The 24706-nt window shown below is 38.9% G+C and overlaps 1 protein-coding gene across 3 annotated transcripts in view; it reads right to left on the reverse strand.

Annotated features, from left to right (window-relative positions):
• Positions 1-24706, reverse strand: part of elmo3 (engulfment and cell motility 3) — a 55806-nt gene that overhangs the window by 29501 nt on the left and 1599 nt on the right. For 2 of the 3 annotated variants that reach the window (XM_014125418.3, XM_014125419.3), the window contains exons 2-15: positions 23479-23583; positions 22506-22546; positions 22308-22380; positions 8644-8694; positions 8327-8496; positions 7128-7227; positions 6570-6721; positions 6240-6318; positions 3960-4010; positions 3633-3755; positions 3301-3423; positions 3015-3119; positions 2750-2858; positions 447-583 (exon numbers count right to left, since the gene is read on the reverse strand). In XM_014125418.3, the coding sequence (XP_013980893.1) occupies positions 447-583; positions 2750-2858; positions 3015-3119; positions 3301-3423; positions 3633-3755; positions 3960-4010; positions 6240-6318; positions 6570-6721; positions 7128-7227; positions 8327-8496; positions 8644-8694; positions 22308-22380; positions 22506-22546; positions 23479-23553 (1389 nt within the window). In that variant the 5' untranslated portion in view covers positions 23554-23583. Of the gene's footprint in view, positions 1-446; positions 584-2104; positions 2281-2749; positions 2859-3014; positions 3120-3300; positions 3424-3632; positions 3756-3959; positions 4011-6239; positions 6319-6569; positions 6722-7127; positions 7228-8326; positions 8497-8643; positions 8695-22307; positions 22381-22505; positions 22547-23478; positions 23584-24706 lie in introns of those variants that run through there. The other variant, XM_082957349.1, reaches the window with a different exon arrangement.

Genomic DNA, 24706 nt, shown 5'->3' on the forward strand with positions numbered 1-24706 from the left:
ATCTAGACTTTGACTAATCAATGTCCCGTTCTAACAATTCCGTCTGACTAATATACCCCAGCGGGTTGCCAGTCACTGTCCTGTATACTGTTCTTGGATACTGTAGTGGCTTATGGTGGCTCACAGGACACAGAGCGCTTGTTATTGTTTTCAGTGTAGCGTATGCAGTCAAATAGACTGCGTCCACTCAGGATGCCATGGACTGCTTTGAAGTTAGATTTTCTAAATTAGATTGCTGCTTTGCCACACAAATGAACCATCTATCAGACGTTACAGTGTAACTTGCTAGGACATGATTGCTGCTTGCTTGCCTAAAACTGCCTGCTTGCCTATAACAAGAAGCGGTTGCTTGTACTCATAGATGAAAGTTAGATATGGGGAGAGTGAGAAAAAAAGTTACTGTGAGACACAGACAGGTGTATGATGGGTAACACAGGCTGTGTTACCTTGTCAAAGTCCTCCTGCGTGGCTCTCATCTCCTTCCAGGTCTTGTTGATCAGCTGGATGCAGACGCAGAAAAGCTCCTCTAGCAGCCGGTCCTGAGAGAAGAAGATGGGGTGGTAGTTTGAACCAGTCTCTGAGGCTAGGGGAGAGAGAGCGAGAGGAACAATATGAGACCTGTAAGAAACGTTAATTTTAGTTTTTTGTTGCAAAATGTTTTTAAATGTTTTCCGTTGCAAACCCTAATGAACACAACCCTGTATCAGCGTACATGTATAGGGCTACACATAGCTTCAGTATATTCTTATACAGTAGTATACATATACATAAGGGTTTTTCTTTATTTTTACTATTTTCTACATTGTAGAATAATAGTGAAGACATCAAAACTATGAAATAACACATATGGAATCATGAAGTAACCCAAAAAGTGTTAAACAAATTTTAAAAAAATTATATTTCATATTCTTCAAAGTACATTTTACATTTGAGTCATTTAGCAGACGCTCTTATCCAGAGCGACTTACAGTAGTGAATACATACATATCATACATTTCATTTTCATTTCATGCATTTTTTTTTTTGTACTGGCCCCCCGTGGGAATCGAACCCACAAATCTGGCATTGCACACACCATGCTCTACCAACTGAGCCACAGGGAAGGCTGTAGCCACCCTTTGCCTTGATGAAAGCTTTGCACACTCTTGGCATTCTCTCAACCAGCTTCATGAGGTAGTCACCTGGAATGCATTTCAATTAACAGGTGTGCCTTGTTAAAAGTTAAAAAGTGGAATTTATTTCCTTCTTAATGCGTTTGAGCCAGTCAGTTGTGACAAGCTAGGGGTGGTATACAGAAGATACCCCTATTTGGTAAAAGACCAAGTACATATTATGGCAAGAACAGCTCAAATAATCAAAGAAAGTGCAGTTGCAAAAACCATCAAGCGCTATGATGAAACTGGCTCTCATGAGGACCGCCACAGGACAGGAAGACCCAGAGTTACCTCTGCTGCAGAGGATTAGTTCATTACAGTTACCAGCCTCAGAAATTGCAGCCCAAATAAGTGCTTCACAGAGTTCAAGTAACAGACACATCTCCACATCAACTGTTCAGAGGAGACTGTGTGAATCAGGCCTTCATGGTCGAATTGCTGCAAAAAAAAACACTACTAATGGACAACAATAATAAGAAGAGACTTGCTTGGGCCAAGAAACACGAGCAATGGAATTTTTGTTAACCTTTATTTAACTAGGCAAGTCAGTTAAGAACAAATTCTTAATTACAATGAGGGCCTACCCCAGCCAAACCCGGATGGCGCTGGGCCAATTGTGCGCCGCCCAATTGGACTCCCAATCACGACCGGATGTGATGCAGCCTGGATTTGAATCAGGTACTGCAGTGACGCCTCTTACACTGAGATGCAGTGTCTTAGACCACTGCACCCCTCGGGAGCCCACATTAGACCGCTGGAAATCTGTCCTTTGGTCTGATGAGTCCGAATTTGAGATTTTTGATTCGAACCGCCGTGTCTTTGTGAGTCGCAGAGTAGGTGGTTCCCACCAATAAGCATTGAAGGAGTAGGTGTGATGGTGCTTTGCTGGTGACACTGTCAGTGATTTTTTGGGATTCAAGGCAAACTTAACAAACAGTGACCCAACCCACCTCCAGACTGTGTAAGGGCTAGTTGACCAAGAAGGAGAGTGATGGAGTGCCGCATCAGATGACCTGGCTCCACAATGACCCGACCTCAACCCAATTGAGATGTTTTGGGATGAGTTGGACCGCAGAGTGAAGGAAAAGCAGCCAACAAGTGCTCAGCATATGTGGGAACTCCTTCAAGACTGTTGGAAAAGCATTCCAGGTGAAGCTGGTTGAGAGAATGCCAAGAGTGTGCAAAGCTGTCATCAAGGCAAATGGTGGCTACTTTGAAGAATATAAAATACAAAATATATTTTGATTTGTTTAACACTTTTTTGGTTACTACATCATTCCATATGTGTTGTTTCATAGTTTTGATGTCTTCACTATTATTCTACAATGTAGAAAATAGTACAAATAAAGAAAAACCCTTGAATGAGTAGGTGTGTCCAAATTCACGACTGGTACTGTATGTTTCCAGTACAGACCCAATGCACCCATACACAGATGTATCCATACTATGTGAACTCACACCAGCATGTAGACACTAACAGCTGAAAGTCATAAGTAGAGGAAACATGCCTGACATCAGTGGAAAAAAAAGCAAGACCTGGCTTAACCTGTCTTAAATACATGTAGGCCTACATGTACAAGCTCAGGTTGACTTACGGGGCTCTCCGATGCGTAGGATCTCACACAAGATGAGAGTCAGCTGGATGCTGCTGCGGGCGAATGGACACTCATGCTTATCCTCCCTACTGCTGTTTTCCAGAACAAACTGAGAGAAAGAGACAGAGACAGAGAGAGAAATAAATAGTCAGAGGATGACAAATACTTAACCCTCTCCCTAACAAAGAGCCATGATTGTCCCTTTAACTCCCTCCCTCCCGCCCTCTGTTCCTCCCCTTTCTTCCCTTTCCATCCCTCTGCTCACCCTGCTGTAGGCATCGGGGTAGCGGGAGGCGAAGTAGGCCATGGTGTCCAGAGCCAGCAGGCCAGGAGGGGCCCGCAGCAGGTCCTGACCTGGGTTACTGTTGTTCTTTAGAGAGAGAAGACAGAACAGGAATAAAACAAACTCTGTATGGAGGGAGACAACGGTTTGGATAGACAAGAGTAAGACTCAGAGAAGTTTATTAATATGTATATGTAGGACACACAGAGGCCGAATGAGAGTGACTGATTGAGGTGGCAGTAAGTAGAATCCCATGGGGTAGACTCACAGAGAAGCCCAGCTTCTTGAACTCCTTGGCACAGAGAGAGCGCCGTCGCTCATGACTCAAGCTGTTCTCACTCTCCGTCTCGAAGGCTGCCTGCCGCAGGCCGTGTAGAATTTCCCTCTGGTCCTGTGGGAGGAGAGGGAGGAAGGGGAAGGATGGAAAGATAACAGTAGAGAGACACAAAGGTCCAATGAGAGGGAGTATGGTACTGTATGACTAAGTGGATTTCAAGGATACTTAGTAAGCACTAGTCAGCACTCTCTCCTGGGGTGCGAAGAGGCAGTGGTTTCCTGGTGTGGGAGGGGTCAGAGGTCAGGGAGGTCAACCTATCTCACCTGGTTGTAGGAGTCCAGGGGCATCCTCATGCGAGGCTCCAGGTGGTTCAGAGTGACAGACTGGAGGACATACAGGTAGTGGGCCATCTCATCCCCCACAGAGGCAGAACTATGGATAATGTTCTGTGGGTCACAACAAACCATGAGCCATAGGTTCAAGACAGTAGAGTATTTACTATGGATACAATGACTGGAAGAAGACCAAAAAATTGCTACATAGAAGATTTAATGAAAGACAATTGCATTTCCCCAATTTGACATTCTACTGGATGCAATGACAGTAAGGTGCCCTTATACCTCAATCTCAAACATTCAAGATGGCTTTACCTTATAGATGTACTGTCGAAGATTCTTCATTCCCAAGAAGGCAAACAGCTCCTGAAAACCAATATCATGTGTGTCATCACCAGATAACTACCACTGGCTATATCAGTTATTACTGAAATGCAGTTACACTACTTCCCCATAAGTAGGCGGTAAAAGCGCTACAGTCACAAATCAGGTCAGGACTCTGACATAATGGTCACATAAATCTGAACAAAACCCTTTGTTTTGAACAGAATCACTCAGGCTGGTTAAACTGATTAACTTGTACCTCCCTCTGGAAAACAGAGCAGGCGAGGGAGAGAAGAAAGAAAGAGACAGACAGAGAGAGAGAGAGAGTGGGAGACAGCGAGACAGACAGAGAGAGCGATACAGAGAGAGAGAGAGAGAGAGAGAGAGAGAGAGAGAGAGAGAGAGAGAGAGAGAGAGAGAGAGAGAGAGAGAGAGAGAGAGAGAGAGAGAATCAGAGAGACAGAGCAGGGCATTCTACGACATTAAAAAACAAATTCAAATTGAAATACCTAATGGAATGTGCCATTGAACAAATTGCACTTTATGGCAGCGAGGAGTGCGGTCCACAAAATTTCACCCAATGGGAAAACCCCCCATTGAAACCCTGCTGAGTTCTGTAAGATTATCCTACATGTCCAGAGGAAAACTACAAACAATGCATGTAGGGCAAAATTAAGCCAATATCCACTAATAATAAAAACTTTTAAAAAAGCAATTAAGTTTTGGAAACATCCAAAATACATTGACCCCCTCTCATATCATTACCAAGCCTTGCAATACCAAGAGCTGAGCAAAGAAACGAGTCCCCTCATCCAGCTGGTCCTGGGGAGTTCACAAACCTGTTCTACTAACACACTGAAGCCTCAGGACCCTCATCCAGCTGGTCCTGGGGAGTTCACAAACCTGTTCTACTAACACACTGAAGCCTCAGGACCCTCATCCAGCTGGTCCTGGGGAGTTCACAAACCTGTTCTACTAACACACTGAAGCCTCAGGACCCTCATCCAGCTGGTCCTGGGGAGTTCACAAACCTGTTCTACTAACACACTGAAGCCTCAGGACCCTCATCCAGCTGGTCCTGGGGAGTTCACAAACCTGTTCTACTAACACACTGAAGCCTCAGGACCCTCATCCAGCTGGTCCTGGGGAGTTCACAAACCTGTTCTACTAACACACTGAAGCCTCAGGACCCTCATCCAGCTGGTCCTGGGGAGTTCACAAACCTGTTCTACTAACACACTGAAGCCTCAGGACCCTCATCCAGCTGGTCCTGGGGAGTTCACAAACCTGTTCTACTAACACACTGAAGCCTCAGGACCCTCATCCAGCTGGTCCTGGGGAGTTCACAAACCTGTTCTACTAACACACTGAAGCCTCAGGACCCTCATCCAGCTGGTCCTGGGGAGTTCACAAACCTGTTCTACTAACACACTGAAGCCTCAGGACCCTCATCCAGCTGGTCCTGGGGAGTTCACAAACCTGTTCTACTAACACACAAGCCTCAGGACCCTCATCCAGCTGGTCCTGGGGAGTTCACAAACCTGTTCTACTAACACACTGAAGCCTCAGGACCAGAACATCCAATCAATCAGATCAAACCAAATTACAACACAGTCAAAACAAAACAACATTACTTATTGGGAAATGCAAACACAAGCACAAAGCAAAATGCAGTGCTATCTGGCCCTAAATCGACAGTACACCGTGGCAAACTATGCGACCATGGTTACTGATCAAAACCTTAGAAAAACCTTGAGAAAGTACAGGCTCAGTGAGCACAGCCTTGCCATTGAGAAGGGTAGACACAGGAAAACATGGCTCCCTGTAGAGGAAAGGCTGTGCAACCCCTGCACCACAGCAGAACCCAAGACAGAGCGGCATTTCCTGACAAAAACCCTTGTTCAAGGTTTCAAAGACCTCTATGATGAGGATAGGCTATCTGTCCTGTTGGGGGAGGACGCAGAGAGCTGTGGGTTGGCAGCACACTACATTGCTGCCTGCCATAAGATGAGGGACAGTGTCTGACAGACCAACCAACCTGCACATGTCCTCTATGTTTATTGTTATTGTTCAATGTATGGTTATTTTGACCCTTGGTTATTGTTATTACTGTTGTCCCATTGAGAATATTGATTATTATTATTAATTATGTTAATATTGTAAATCTCCAAAGTAAGCAATATGTACATTGTTACCTCATGCCAATAAAGCAAATTGAATTAGAGAGAGAGGGAGAGAGAGAGAGAGAGAGAAAATAGAGACCATTCTTACCTGTCTGTCTGCATCTCCAGCAGTCTGTAGCAGAGCCATGAGGAGGGCCATGGCTTTGGTTTGAATCTGTTGGTTTGTCCTGGAATAAAAGAGAGCGTATGGGTGGGCATAATGAGAGATGGGAGAGAGTAGTATGTGTGTGTATTTCTTAGATGAACTGTAGACTTCAGACCCTGGACAAGCATATCATTACATTTTCCTGAGGTACATTTAACCGTAAAATGATTTAGAGATGAGGGTCTATGTGTGTAAGCAGGTATAAGCACACTCATTCATTGGAAGTAATGCAGGTTTTTCCCACAATTCTATCCATGGATGACACACACTTACACCTGCAGATGTGAGAGGAGTCTCTCCAGAGTGACCTCCTGCTTGACCTGCTGGAAGAGGCTGCTGCTGCTCAGCACCATGCTCTCCAGGATGGCCAGGGACACCTGCTGGATGGACGCGTCCAGCACCTTGGCATTGACGAAGCTAGCAATCTGACAGGTACCAGGAAACAGACACAGGATACAGTTAGTATAGTAGAGCACAGATAGCAGAGTAGGATAGTAGTGGGATGGAATGCGATAGGGATATATTAGGTTGAAACTGAGTGGGGAGAGTCAGTCCCATGACTAGTGGTCACCAGAGCTCCTATCAGACATTTCTTCATGGTCAAAGATTACACACATTAACATTATGGGCTGGTTTCCCAGACAAAGATTAAGCCTGGTCCTGGTTTACAAATAACTCACAGTAGATCATCTCTATTGAAAGCCCCTTTTAGTTCAGGACTAGGCCTGGGAACCAACCCTAAATGTCTAATTCCTTACTTTCTTTCTCCTGACATATCTTTATTTCTCCTCCTCCACTTAGGTTAAAGAAGCCAATAGTTGAGGAACCTACCTTCTTGATGAAGACAGCAGAGAGATTCTCCCATGATACAATCCCATGGTCCATCAACTCCATGAAGCCTGTCAGTGTGTGGGTCATGATCAGAGGGGCCCTAACAGACAATACACACAACTCAGAACAGAATATTACAACTTCAGGAAATACAACATTGACAAAGAAAACCACAGACGCCACTGAGTATTTCCACTGATTTGGTTCTAGGTGGCGAGATTAGGAGAGACTAGACCATACCAGGCTGAAATGTTTTCTCAGGTTTGGTAGGAATGTGTTTCATGCCTTCCCTGGGATTCAAGTGGGATTCAAGTGGTATAATAGAGGTATAATTGATTTGTGAGATGTTACATCTTCAAAAGCATGAGGTCAGACTCATATCCTTGGATCTCTCCATCCCATGTTGATTTTGATCAAACTAACCCCATCACTAACTACGCAACACAGAGCTGCATATTCTTACTAGCCAATTCTCCATGCCAACTCAATGTTATTCTAGAATTCAACAGACGAACCCAACTACAGCTTCCTTGAATTCCTCAACAGTAACTATGCTAACAGTATGAGGGGAAGGCCAGACTCAGCCCATACTTCACCCAGGGACGTGTTCCCACGTGAGGTAATCGTCTCATATCTCTGCAGCAGCATCTATCAAAGCACAGCATTCAACTGCAGCCAGCAAAAATATTCACTACTGCACTGCCTTTCCCCCATCCCCCAAAATAACCACACACAGTCTGCTAGGAGAACAGGACAGACAGAGAAGCGCTCACTTATGTGAGTCTGCTGTCTCTGCTATATAAGGTTAGTTGAAGAGAGAGTAGAGAGAGACAAAGACACACAAAGACACAGTGACATATATAGAGACACAGAGACCTAAGATAGACACAGAGACATATAGAGACACAGAGACATATAGAGAGACACAGAGACATATAGAGACACAGAGACATATAGAGACACAGAGACATATAGAGACACAGAGACATATAGAGACACAGAGACATATAGAGGGACAGAGACATATAGAGACACAGAGACATATAGAGACACAGAGACATATAGAGAGACACAGAGACATATAGAGACACAGAGACATATAGAGACACAGAGACATATAGAGGGACAGAGACATATAGAGACACAGAGACATATAGAGACACAGAGACATATAGAGAGACACAGAGAAGGGAACTGACTCGTCAGCGTCCTCTACGATCTTCACCAGCAGAGAGTGGCCATCACGACTGATAAACTCCTGGGCAAAAGTGACATCAGTGGACACGCAGGCCAGCTGCTTCAGCGAATCACAGCGCACACCTGAGTCTGAGCTCTGGATGCCCTTGTAGAGGTCCTCGGCACAACGGCCCTACAACACACACAGCATAAAAACACACACACACACACACACACACACACACACACACACACACACACACACACACACACACACACACACCACACACACACACACACACACACACACACACACACAGGCTCTTCTTTGCAGACTCACCGGTGCCTTGGTCAGACGGAGAATGCAGCCATTCTTTATGTCCAGACGGTTCTAGAACATGAAGACCACAGAGCAGACACAATAACAAACATAGTCACACATGCAATGATTACTATTTTCACACTCCACTGAGGAACATGTAAGTGAACAAACATATAAATGCAACATGCAACAATTTCAAAGATTTTACTGAGTTACAGTTCATATAAGGAAATAAGTCAATTGACATAAATTCATTAGCCCCTAATCTATGGATATATATCTGTTGGTCACAGATAACTCATAACTATATACAGTAGATCTGCTATAAATATATACAGTAGATCTACTATAAGTATATACAGCAGGTCTAACATAACTATATACAGTAGATCTGCTATAAATATATACAGTAGATCTACTATAAGTATATACAGCAGGTCTACCATAACTATATACAGTAGATCTGCTATAAATATATACAGTAGGCCTATAATAACAATATATAGCAGGTCTATTATAACTATAAAAGGTATGTCTGCTATAACTATATACATTAGGTCTACCATAACTATATACAGTAGATCTAATATAACTATATACATTAGGTCTACCATAACTATATACAGTAGATCTAATATAACTATATACAGTAGGTCTACCATAACTATATACAGTAGATCTAATATAACTATATACAGTAGGTCTATAATAACAATATATAGCAGGTCTATTATAACTATAAAAAGTATGTCTGCTATAACTATATACATTAGGTCTACCATAACTATATACAGTAGATCTAATATAACTATATACAGTAGATCTAATATAACTATATACAGTAGGTCTATAATAACAATATATAGCAGGTCTATTATAACTATATAGAGTAGGTCTACTATAACTATATACAGTAAGTCTGCTATAACTATATACAGTAGGTCTACTATAACTTTTTACAGTAGGTCTGCCATAACTACATACTACTCTATAACTACATCTACTCTATAATTAAATAGAGTAGATTTACTATAACTATATACAGTAGGTCTACTATGACAATATACAGTAGGTCTGCTATAACTATATACAGTAGATCTACTATGACAATATACAGTAGGTCTGCGAAAACTATATAAAGTAGGTGTACTATAACTATATACAGTAGGTCTGCTATAACTGTATACAGTAGGTCTATTATAACTATATACAGTAGGACTAATACAACTATATAGAGTAGGTATATTATAACTATATACAGTAGGTCTACAATAACTATATACATTATGTCTACTATAACTATACACATTAGGTATGCTTTAACTATATACAGTAGATCTACTATAAATATATACAGCAGGTCTGCTATAACTATACACAGTAGGTCTATTATAACTATATAAAGTAGGTCTATTATAACAATATACAGTAAGAATACTATAACTATATACAGAAGGTATACTATAACTATACACAGTAGGTCTGCTATAAATATATACAGAAGGTCTATTATAACTATATAAAGTAGGTCTATTATAACAATATACAGTAAGAATACTATAACTATATACAGAAGGTATACTATAACTATATCCAGTAGATGTATTATAACTACATACAGTAGGACTAATACAACTATATACAGGAGGTCTATTATAACTATATACAGTAGGGCCACTATAACTATATACAGTAGATCTGCTATAACTATATACAGTAGGTCTGCTATAACTATATACAGTAGGTCTACTATAACAATATATAGTAGGTCTGCTAAAATGATATACAGCAGGTCCATTATAACTATATTCAGTAGGTATATTATAACAATAACAATAATAACAATTAGGTCTGCTATAATTATATACAGTAGGATTTATATATACAGTTGGTCTGCTATAACTATATACAGCAGGTCTGCTATAACTATCCACAGTAGGTCTGCTAAAACGATATACAGCAGGTCCATTATAACTATATTCAGTAGGTATATTATAACAATATACAGTAGGTCTACTATAACTACATACAGAAGGTGTACTATAACTATATACAGTAGGTCTATTATAACTATATACAGTAGGACTAATACAACTATATAAAGGTCTACTATAACTATATACAGTAGGTGTACTATGACTATATAAAGTAGTTCTACTATAACTATACAGTGTAGGTCTACTATAACTATATACAGTAGGTCTATTATAACTATATACAGTAGGTCTATTATAACTATATACAGTAGGTCTACTTTAACTCCATACAGTAGATCTACTATAACTATATACAGTAGGTCTATTATAACTATATACAGTAGGTCTATTATAACTACCGTAATTTCCGGACTATTAAGCGCACCTGAATATAAGCTGCACCCACTGAAATTTACAAAAAATATTATTTTGAACATAAATAAGCCGCACATGTCTATAAGCCGCAGGTGTCTACCGGTACATTGAAACAAATTAACTTTAAACAGGCTTTAACGAAACACGGCTTGTAACAAAAATAAATAGGCTTTAACGAAACACGGCTTGTAACAAAAATAAATAGGCTTTAACGAAACACGGCTTGTAACAAAAATAAATAGGCTTTAACGAAACACGGCTTGTAACAAAAATAAATAGGCTTTAACGAAACACGGCTTGTAACAAAAATAAATAGGCTTTAACGAAACACTGCTTGTAACAAAAATAAATAGGCTTTAACGAAACACGGCTTGTAACAAAAAATAAAAAATCTGCAGTAAGCTTTAGTTGTCTTTTTGCACTGAGTCAATTCTTCACGCTGCTGTTTCCAACGTCTTATCATCGACTCATTAAGACCAAGCTCCCGTGCAGCAGCTCTATTTCCTTTTCCAACAGCCAGATCAATCGCCCTCAACTTGAAAGCTGCATCATATGCATTTCTCCGTGTCTTTGCCATGATGAGGGTGACAAAATGACTACCGTAATCAGAATGATGGGAAGTTTGAGAGCACTTGATTTAATCTAAACAGTAAACAAAAAAGTTGTTTGACCTTAACCCGTTCGGCAATTTCATTGGTCTAATGAAAGCTTCATGACACCAAAAAACTGAGCACGTCACAGAATGTTTTTTTGGAGAAAAAAAAATTTGAAAGCGGGAAAAATCCATATATTAGCCGCGTCATTGTTTAAGCCGCGAGGTTTAAAGCTGGGAAAAAAGTTGCGGCTTATAGTCCGGAATTTACGGTATATACAGTCTACAGTCTGCTATGACTATATGCAGTAGGCATTATATAAAAGGTAGATCTGCGATAATTATATACAGTAGGTCTGCTATAACCATATACAGTAAGTCTACTATAACAATATACAGTAGGTCTGCTATAACTTATGCAGTAGGCATTCCATATACAGCAGGTCTGCTATAACTATATACAGTAGGTCTACTATAACTATATACATTATGTCTACTATAACTATACACATTAGGTATGCTTTAACTATATACAGTAGATCTACTATAAATATATACAGTAGGTCTGCTATAACCATATACAGTAGGTCTGCTATAACTATATACAGTAGGTCTGCTATAACAATATACAGTAGGTATACTATAACTATATACCGTATATCTACTATAACTATATACAGTAGGTCTATATTAACTATATACAGTAGGTATACTATAACTATATACAGTAGATCTACTATAAATATATACAGTAGATCTACTATAACCATATACAGTAGGTCTGCTATAACTATATACAGTAGATCTACTATAACTATATACAGTAGGTCTATATTAACTATATACAGTAGGTATACTATAACTATATACAGTAGATCTACTATAAATATATACAGTAGATCTACTATAACCATATACAGTAGGTCTGCTATAACTATATACAGTAGATCTACTATAACTATATACAGTAGGTCTATATTAACTATATACAGTAGGTATACTATAACTATATACCGTAGATCTACTATAACTATATACAGTAGGTATGCTATGACTATATGTGGCAGTAATTATATAAACAGTAGGTCTACTACATACAGTAGGCCTGCTATAACTATATACAGTAGGTCTACTATAACTACATACAGTAGGTCTATTATAACTATATGCAGTAGGAATACTATAACCATATACAGTAGATCTAATATAACTATATACAGTAGATCTGCTATGACTACATGCGGTAGGCATTCTATAAACAGTAGTCTACTACATACAGTAGACCTACTATAACATTATACAGTAGGTCTACTATACAATATACAGCAGGTCTACAAAAACAAGACACAGAAGGTCTGCTATAACTATAAACAGTATGTCTGCTATAACTATATACAGTAGGTCTACCAGAAGACAGGGTGAAGCCCAATTTGAACAACATGGCTCCACAATACCATTGTCCAACATATACTGCACCTCTGTTTCCAATTGCAGTCTCTTCTCCTGAGATACACGCTAAAATCTCTGTTTGATAGGCTTAGCATCTCCGATGTCTATGTCATGCTCAATTAAATGGGTTTTCAATAGAGTGTCAGAAAACAAAACAGGATAGCTTCTAATAAGAGCTACAAATTCATCTAAATGTCTAAATGATCTACCAAAACCCCAAGGTTTTGCAACGTCTGGGAGTTTTTCAACCGACCTTGTAAGACCTCATCCGAAACCCTAACTACCTCCTCTTCTCCCCCCTCCACAAAGTTAAAGCCACAAGATGCAGTGACTGGAGCAGCAGTCAATGCTGACCTCACCGCTGGAGTGCCTTCCACTTTGCTTAGATCACGGGAGTGATAACATTTTAACAGGTTCACATGGCATCATTTAGAGGACTTTCTATGACCAGGGGTTTCAATAAGATAGTTCAAATCTGACACTTTGAGCAACACAGTGAAAGGACCACAGTATTTTGCCTGAAAAGGTGAACTTACAAGAGGCAGAAGAGCAAGTACACGATCACCGGGACTAAACTCACGCAGCTCAGCCTGTCCGTCATATTTCAGTTTCATTTTCTGTTGAGAACATTTGAGTTTTTCTTTCGCCAGTTCACCAGCCCTATACAACTTCAGCCTAAAACCATTTACATAGTCAATAAGGTTCCGAGGTGGTTCCTCAGGCAAACAACCATCCTGCAGCACTGCTAAAGGCCCACGCACCTTATGACCAAACACTAAGTAATTTGGGCTAAACCCTGTGCTTTCCTGCACTACTTCACGAGCAGCTAGTAACAGCCAAGGTAACCCCTCCTCCCAATCTGCAGACAGTTCTGTACAGTATGCACGAAGCAAGGATTTTAAAGTTTGATGAAAACGTTCCAAAGCTCCCTGACTCTGGGCATGGAACGCAGTAGACTTATTGTGTTTAACTTTAAGCTGTTCGAGAACCTGAGCAAATAAATGGAAGGTAAAGTTAGACCCCTGATCTGACTGGATGATTTTTGGAATCCCAAATGAAGTTATGGTACACAAGGAAAAAGCTGCCGGATATCTAGTTGCTTGACACATAACAGTTAATAAGTAGCTATGACCTGACTTGGACCGTGGTAAAGGCCCAACACAATCGATAATAAGATGCTCGACAGGTTGCCCTACGGCTGGTATTGGATACAAAGGTGCTGGCTTTACAACCTGGTTTGGCTTGCTTGTGCACTGACACGTATGACAAGTTTTAATAAACTGAGCTACATCCCGCTTTAAACGTGGCCAGAAAAAATAACAGAGTATGCGATCATAAGTTTTACGAACACCCATATGACCTGCCACATCACCATGTGAAGTTTGCAACACTTTATTTCGCAAAGTAGTAGGTACAACTATTTGAAAGACTGGTTCTCCTAGACCCTGATCATAGTGTGGAACCCATTTCCTGACCAACAGCCCATCAAGAAGAAAATAACACTGAGCACTATTCCTCAAAACTGAATCAGGAACAACTTTATCAAACAGATCAGTCAAGATAGTATTGGCCTTTTGCTCAGCCATCAATGAATCTCTAGAACTAGTCAACTGTTCTGTCTGGAGTTTGACTGGCAACTCAAGATTTTCTGGCTTACTCTCAACCTTATTACGAGAGGCAGCGCGGGTAACAGCACAAACTGGAAATACCTCAGGAGACACACAGTTGCGATCTGGAGATACCCTTGCTGGGGACACTGAAGGTTGCTTCGTAAAGATGTTTAGTTTGCCATCTGCCCACACCTTACTACCCGCCAAGTCATTCCACAAAATCATGTGGACTCCCTCTACTGGCAACTGGGGTCTAACCCCAACATCTACATCACCCTCTACCAGACCACATTTTAGGGTAACTTCATGTAAAGGAGAAGAGAATGGAACTAAACCCATACCACGTACCATTACACAACTGCCAGTATCAGACTCCTTAGAGAAAATAATCTAAAGCTCCAGTGTCTCTTAAGATCTTGATTGAAACATTTTGGTTGCCATCTTTCAGGGACACTACACCATCTGAAATAAAGGCTGAAAAATCACAGTGGGAAGACTGAGAATCAAACTCAACTAGTGGCTGAAAAAACTCACCCTGGTGGTCAGAGGCTGAAACAGGAGCTGCCATCATAGCAGGTTTAACTTGACCTGACTTTTTTGATTTTAAGTAGAGGACAATCTTTCTTCCAATGTCCTTCAACTAAACAGTAGTGACAGGTATTAGCATTAACCGGTGCTTTAAGTCCTCCAAACCCAAATTTCTGCTGAGGCCTTTGGAAAGAAGCTCCAAAAAAAGTTGACCTACTATTCCTAGAAGTAAAGTTATTTTTATGGTACATGTCACTGTTTGACTCAAAATGGCTTTTATGTGTTAGCCTGTACTCATCTGCAAGGACTGCTGCATCACTTGGAGACTTAACTTTACGTTCATTCATGTATGTCGCAACCTGGTCACACACAGAATTTTTGAACTGTTCGAACACAATCAAATTAGACAGATCCTCAAAAGTACTAACTTCAGAAGCTGTACACCAACGATTAAATGCAGAAGTCAAATCACGAACAAACTCAGAATAGGTTTGTGAATCTAACTTTTTCCTGTAACGAAAACGTTGACGATATGCCTCTGGCACAAGTTCGTAAACCTTCAGAACTGCTGATTTAACTTTAGCATACACTTTACTGTCAGCTACACTCAGTGCTGCAAAAGCCTCATGTGCTTTACCTGTAAGTACACATTGCAACAACATAGTCATGTCCAAATCTGACCAAGCTCTAGCTTCCGCAATACGCTCAAATAAAGCAAAGTATGTGTCTGGATCTGACTCATCAAATTTAGACATCAAATGAAGATTCTGTGAAACATCAAACTGTGGTAGTCCTTCTGGTCTATTAGCGTTTCTCAATCGCGCTATCTCCAACTGCATTTGCAACAGCTCCCTCTGCTGCTCAAAAGTTAATGAAGGACTAGACTGAAAACTTGTATCCTCACTACTAGCAGACTGACCCCGAAAAACACCTATTTCCTTAAGACCCTGCTTTAATTTAGCTTTAACAGTCTCTTTAATTTTTTTTATCAACAATCTCAATCTGATAATGTTCAGTAATTTCAATTAACTGCTCCTTAGTACACAACTCTAAGGCTACCTCTGAAGGAGCTTGAACAAAACTGCTCAGAATGGAAGACATTTTCCTCAACCAATACAACTATTACAAATGCTCAAAAAAAAATACACAACTCACCTGCTGTCAGTCTGGGTTCAAGGACAGGAGCCACACCCCACTATCCTCCAAAAACAACGAACTAACTGGCCCTGGTCTTCGTGCAGTCACATATGGTGGGGTTTTATGCACACAAAACCAGTGGAGTGGAAAAGACAACCAGAACTGGCGGCCCCCCCATAACCACGGAGGTGCTCCCGAGCCGATGTAGGGGAGAAGGAAAAGGGAAGCTCTACCCACGTTCACTGCCACCTAAAACAAAAACACCACGAGCCTCCTATTGACACTCGCTGATAAGCCTGAACAGGAGAGGACTCCCACTTGAACAAAACCCAGAAAAACCCAGAGTGAATTGCTAACCAAATTTAGCTACCAAGTTAACTGAACCAAAAGAACACATGGCTGTCAACGCTCTCTCCAACAATATTGGCCGAACCAAAACATCCCCTCTAACAAAAACATTTGGCAATCTGAACTAAACTAACCCAACTATAAAACAATAGTCAAATTACAAATAAACAAACGTATCAATAATAAAGCAAAGACAATCTAGACAAAACCTTAACCAACTATGACAAAATGTTAAAGTAAACTAAAATACTAAAGTAAGACTAAAGTACAATTAACTTTAACTTACGGACGAGTTCCCACTTGTCACAGGCCGGCTCATAGCCTGTGGCAAAAATTAGGGGACATGAACAACAGGTATAGGCCAATCAAAAGGTTCTTTATTGTAAACCAAAAAACGATTCACTTTAAACAAAGACAAAGTAATGAGGTGTGGAAATGTCATAATGTAGGGTGTAGGTAAGGTGCATGGATGCATGAATCTGTGTGTGTGAACATGACTGAGTGGAAACTAAGTAAACCTACAAAGGAACAAACAAAACAGGATCATACCTGGAGGAGCAGGGAGAGAGAGAGAGAGTTGTTAGTGAAGCAGTTTTACGATATACAGTAGTTCTATTATAACTATATACATTATGTCGACATCAACTATATACAGTAGGTCTACTATAACTATATACATTAGGTATGCTCTAACTATATACAGTAGGTCTGCTATAACTATATACAGTAGGTCTATTATAACTAAATACAGTAGGTCTGCTAAAACTACATACAGTAGGTTATCTATAACTATATACAGTAGGCATTCTATAAACGGTAGGTCTGCTATAACTATATACAGTAGTTCTGCTATAACTATATACAGTAGTTCTACTATAACTATATACAGTAGGTCTACTATAACTATATACAGTTGTGTACTATAACTATATACAGTAGGTCTACCATATACAGTAGGTCTACTATACCTATATACAGTAGATCTACTATACCTATATACATATGTATATTACAACAATATACATTAGGAATGCTCTAACTATATACAGTAGGTCTGCTATAACTATATACAGCAGGTCAACAAAAACTAAATAAAGTAGGTCTGCTATAACTATATACAGTAGATCTAATATACCTATATACAGTAGATCTGCTATAACTATATACAGTAGTTCTACTATAACTATATACAGTAGTTCTACTATAACTATATACAGTTGTGTACTATAACTATATACAGTAGGTCTACCATATACAGTAGGTCTACTATAACTATATACATATTTATATTACAACAATATACATTAGGAATGCTCTAACTATATACAGTAGGTCTGCTATAACTATATACAGCAGGTCAACTAAAACTAAATAAAGTAGGTCTGCTATAACTATATACAATAGGTCTAATATACCTACATACAGTAGATCTGCTATAACTATATACAGTAGTTCTGCTATAAATATATACAGTAGGTATACTATAACTATATACAGTAGGCTTCTAAATACAGTAGGTCTGCAATAACTATATACATTAGGTATACTATAAACATGTACAGTAGGTTTACTATAACTATATACATTAGGCATTCTAAATACAGTAGGTCTGCTATAACTATATACAGTAGGTCTACTATAACTATACACAGTAGGTCTACTATAACAATATACAGTAGGTATACTATAACTATATACAGTAGGTTTACTATAACTATATACATTAGGCATTCTAAATAAAGTAGGTCTGCTATAACTATATACAGTAGGTCTACTATAACTATACACAGTGGGTCTACTATAACAATATACAGTAGGTATACTATAACTATATACAGTAGGTCTACTATAACTATATACAGTTGTGTACTATAACTATATACAGTAGGTCTACTATAACTATATACAGTAGGTCTACTATAACAATATACAGTAGGTATACTATAACTATATACAGTAGGCATTCTAAATAAAGTAGGTCTGCTATAACTATATACAGTAGGTCTACTATAACTATATACAGTAGGTATACTTTTAACTATATACATTAGGCATTCTATACACAGTAGGTCTACTATAACTATACACAGTAGGTCTACTATAACAATATACAGTAGGTCTACTACAATTATATACAGTAGGTCTGCTATAACTATATACAGTAGTTCTGCTATAACTATATACAGTAGTTCTACTATAACTATATACAGTAGGTCTACTATAACTATATACAGTTGTGTACTATAACTATATACAGTAGGTCTACTATACCTATATACATATGTATATTACAACAATATACATTAGGAATGCTCTAACTATATACAGTAGGTCTGCTATAACTATATACAGTAGGTCTACTATACCTATATACATATGTATATTACAACAATATACATTAGGAATGCTCTAACTATATACAGTAGGTCTGCTATAACTATATACAGCAGGTCAACTAAAACTAAATAAAGTAGGTCTGCTATAACTATATACAGTAGATCTAATATACCTATATACAGTAGATCTGCTATAACTATATACAGTAGTTCTGCTATAAATATATACAGTAGGTCTACTATAACTATATACAGTAGTTCTGCTATAAATATATACAGTAGGTATACTATAACTATATACAGTAGGCATTCTAAATACAGTAGGTCTGCAATAACTATATACATTAGGTATACTATAAACATATACAGTAGGTTTACTATAACTATATACATTAGGCATTCTAAATACAGTAGGTCTGCTATAACTATATACAGTAGGTCTACTATAACTATACACAGTATGTCTACTATAACAATATACAGTAGGTCTACTATAACAATATACAGTAGGTATACTATAACTATATACAGTAGTTCTGCTATAAATATATACAGTAGGTCTACTATAACTATATACAGTAGTTCTGCTATAAATATATACAGTAGATATACTATAACTATATACAGTAGGCATTCTAAATACAGTAGGTCTGCAATAACTAAATACATTAGGTATACTATAAACATATACAGTAGGTTTACTATAACTATATACATTAGGTATTCTAAATACAGTAGGTCTGCTATAACTATATACAGTAGGTCTACTATAACAATACACAGTAGGTCTACTATAACAATATACAGTAGGTATACTATAACTATATACAGTAGGTCTGCTATAACTATATACAGTAGGTCTACTATAACTATATACAGTAGGTCTACTATAACAATATACAGTAGGTATACTTATAACTATATACATTAGGCATTCTATACACAGTAGGTCTACTATAACTATACACAGTAGGTCTACTATAACAATATACAGTAGGTCTACTACAATTATATACAGTAGATCTGCTATAACTATATAAAGGTCTGCTATAACTAAATACAGTAGGTCGTTATAAATAAATACAGTAGGTCTGCTATAACTATCTATATACAGTAGTTCTGCTATTACTATATACATTAGGTCTATTATAACAACATAAAGTAAATCTATTATAACTATATACAGAAGGTCTACTATAACTATACACAGTAGGTCTACTATAACAATATACATTATGTCTATTATAACTATATACAGAAGGTCTACTATAACTATATACAGTAGGTATTCTATTACTATATATAGTAGGTCTACTATAAATAAATACAGTGGGTCTGCTTAAACTATATACAGTTGATCTGCTATAACTATATACAGTAGGCCAACCACAACAATATACAGTAGGTAAACTATAACTATATACAGTTGGCATTATATATACAGTAGGTCTACTATAACAATATACGAGGCGCTCGCAGGCGCCCTCGTAGGCCAACTATCAGAGGCTGCATACTAGCGAGCTCCACGCGGCCCCTCGTACGCTACTTACTATATACATGCCCCTAGGTGCTTACTTCAGTGACACAACATATACAGTAGGCGCCCAATCGTAGGCTGCTATAACTATATACAGCAGGTCTGCTATAACCATATACAGTAGGTCTACTATAACTATATACAGTAGGTCTGCTATAACTTATGCAGTAGGCATTCCAAATACAGCAGGTCTCCTATAACTATATACAGTACGTCTACTATAACTATATACATTATGTCTACTATAATTATACACATTAGGTATGCTTTAACTATATACAGTAGATCTACTATAACTATATACAGTAGGTCTGCTATAACTGTATAAAGTAGTTCTATATTAACTATATACAGTAGGTATACTATAACTATATACCGTATATCTACTATAACTATATACAGTAGGTATGCTATGACTATATGTGGCCGGAATTATACAAGCAGTAGGTCTACTACATACAGTAGGCCTGCTATAACTATATACAGTAGGTCTACTATACTATATAGAGCAGGTCTACAAAAACAATAAACAGTAGGTATGCTATAACTATATACAGTATGTCTGCTATAACTTTACACAGCAGGCCTACCATAACTATATACAGTAGGTCTACAATAACTATATACAGTAGGTCTACAATAACTATATACAGTAGGTCTACTATAAGTATATACAGTAGGTCTGCTATTAACTATATGCAGAAGCCATTCTATATACAGTAGGTCTACTATAACTATATAAAGTAGGTCTATTATAACTATATACTGTGGGTCTATTATAACTAAATACAGTAAGTCTGCTAAAACTACATACAGTAGGTCAGCTATAACTATATACAGTAAGTCTACTATATAAAGTAGGTCTACTATAACTATATTCATTATGTCTACAATAACGATATACAGTAGTTCTACTATAACTATATACATTATGTCGACATCAACTATATACAGTAGATCTGCTATAACTATATACATTAGGTATGCTCTAACTATATACAGTAGGTCTGCTATAACTATATACAGTAGGTCTATTATAACTAAATACAGTAGGTCTGCTAAAACTACATACAGTAGGTTATCCATAACTATATACAGTAGGCATTCTATAAACGGTAGGTCTGCTAAAACTACATACAGTAGGTTATCCATAACTATATACAGTATGCATTCTATAAACGGTAGGTCTGCTATAACTATATACAGTAGTTCTGCTATAACTATATACAGTAGGTACGCTATAACTATATACAGTAGATCTGCTATATATTGCATTTATATTTTTGTTCAGTAGAATTAGAGAGGGGGAAGGGGGAGAGAGGGGGGGAGAGAGAAGGGGGCAAGGAGAGAGGGGGATGAGAGAGAGAGCGAGAGCGAGCAAGAAATTAAGTTGGTTTAGTTTCATTTGTCATTCATGCCTGCACTGGCCCAGGAAATAGCTGGAATCTCTCCTCAGACACAGACACACAACTGTAACAGTGCCAACCAGACCTCCTATTACCCCATGCTCATCACACACCCAGTGGAATAACAATGAACACAGCCACAGCATACCCCCTGCTAGAGGTTTGTGTCTGGCCTTTTCAAAAGTCACAAGCTTAGTTTAGCTCCAACAACTACCCAGACCAAGGCCACTGGCGTTGATGACATTTTAGACATCACTGGCATGACAGGGACACCACACCCTCTACTGTCAACTTAAAGTATTGAAGCCACACACTGGACAGACAGAAAGACCTATGTTTGTTTACAGACAGCCTCCATGTTCACTGAAAAGAAAGAGAATCAACTCACAGATTCAGTGATGTAGGTCTGAACACCGTCGGCATACTGGAGGGCGTAGTTATCAGGGCCTGGAAGATTCCACCTAAAACCCAGTCATCATAGGCACTGTAACTACTGCAAGTGGACAAAGTAGTTGCTTGAACTCAACAAGGATAACATGAACACACACTCAATCACACAAACACACACACACACACAGACACCTACCCATCACAAACCTCCTTTATTACAGCAGAAAGGGGCTTTTTCTGTCAGGAGAAAAACATAGTTTTCAATAAGCAGCAGAAGGTAAGAACTGATTTAGATATCATGCTTTCATTTTGTAAACCATGGTGGATTAACTATAGTACACTGGTCCTATGACCCTGAGCCTGCTGATGCAAGATAAACTCAAAGCTTTTACTTCCTCCATGCTGTTGACTTATGAGGCAACAGGGACATTCGGTAGAGTGAATAAATAAGACAAACTGAGACAAACTACTTCAATGTCTACACTTCAATTGCCCTGTAATTTGTGGTATACATGGTGGTCAACCAATCAAAAGTGATTGTGTACTGTGGTAGACCTATCACTGCCCTGTAATTTGTGGTCTGTAGGGGGTCAACCAATCAGAGGTTTTTGGTAAGGTCTGGTAGTCCAATAGGAGTGCTTCTGAGGGACTTGCCGTTATTTTCTTTCTCCCATGAAATTTCTACAGAACCAGCTTGTTCAAACTTCACAGGCACCCATATCGAACTAAAACCTTTTATTTAATTATGGCCTTCGTCTATTAACAGTTTGACATCCTAAACACCCAGCACATTAGCTCCCGAGTGGCGCAGCGGTCTAAGGTACTGCATCTCAGTGCTAGAGGCGTCACTACAGACCCTGGATCGATTGCAGGCTGTATCACAACCGGATGTGATTGGGAGTCCCATAGGGCAGCACACAATTGGCCTAGCATCGTTAGTGTTTGGCCGGGGTATGCCGTCATTGTAATGCCGAGGTGCATCAGCCCTTCATAAAAAACATTATTATCCCGCCCATCGCCGCTCAGTACTGCTACATATACCACAGCTCTAATACAACCCACAGGCTGCAATACGGATTCCTATTGTAACTTTCCACTTAGGCATTGATAGTACAGTAGATTTTCTAAACTATCTGACTCAGGCTCCACTCCTGTGTTCTGATGCTTACCTGGTCCAGTTGAATGAGCTGAGGGTATGCCCCTGGCATCTGGATGGCAATCTTCACAATATCCTGTTGGGGCATCTTGAAGTGTGTGTGTGTCCTCCTAAAACTCTGAGAGATAAGGTCAAATGAAGTTAATATTACTATCAAATCATTCACACAGTAAATGAGGATTTTTCTGTACGTTTCTGGCCTGACCAGATCAGCCCTGCCCTCGAGTCATTGGAGCTTTCATTTTCCAAATGAATTTGCTGAACTTATATCTTCCTCTTTTAAGGTACTATGTCTACATTTGCTTCAGTGTGTACAGAAACATAGCCCTTTCTGTGTATAGGACTACATACAATTGAATACAAGGCCAGACACAGACAGACATACATACACAACCCCCATGGCACACATAGACATCCATTTCCTCCTCAGCTCACAGATGGGAGTCCCAGAGGAGAGGACAGTCAAACTCTTTTCATACTCTCTCCAGCACATATGGAAAGACTAAAGTTTTTTTTAAACAATTCTGCACATGCTTCACTTGATGAAAATGGAAATATGTGTGTGTGTGTGTGTGTGTGTGTGTGTGTGTGTGTGTGTGTCTGTCTCCCATTCATAGGTCAATGGAACTAACCTACAGAAAATATGTTATGTTTTATTATTGGTGTTTAAGTGCCATTTCTGTCAAAACTTGGACACTTCCTCTTTCACCTGACAAACTGCACATAGTTTTCCCAAGTAGGTCAATAGATGTTAACTTGTAGCCTACTTTGCTAGCTAATCGCATAACACTGTAATTACAGGAATGTCATAAGCTCTTCAGCCTTGATTTTGTTAAGACACATTGAAAGCAGGGCAGATTATGAATGACCATGATCACCACCAGTGTTTTGGCTTTGATGGAAACTCGAACCTGAAAATGTTCTCACTCACTTCATATACTAATACTCTTGAAGCCTAGCGAAAGACAATGCTCCTTCGACCCAAAATATTACTATACCAGCCTACTATTAATACAAGGCAATTATAATAATAAGCTTTTGTGAACTAACACTCGCACTTGACTTTTTTCCCTCTTACTAGCAGTGACTTTGCTGATAGCTACTTTATTGAGGAAAATGTTACTTATTATAACTGAGATATTTGGTTTGTACCACCTAGCTATCTTAAGATGAATGCACTAACTGTAAGTCACACCGGATAAGAGTGTCTGCTAAATTACTAAAATGCAAAATGTAGGCTA

This window comes from Salmo salar, chromosome 10 (genome assembly GCF_965601325.2).
Source record: "Salmo salar chromosome 10, fSalSal1, whole genome shotgun sequence".
Classification (NCBI taxonomy): Eukaryota; Metazoa; Chordata; class Actinopteri; order Salmoniformes; family Salmonidae; genus Salmo; species Salmo salar.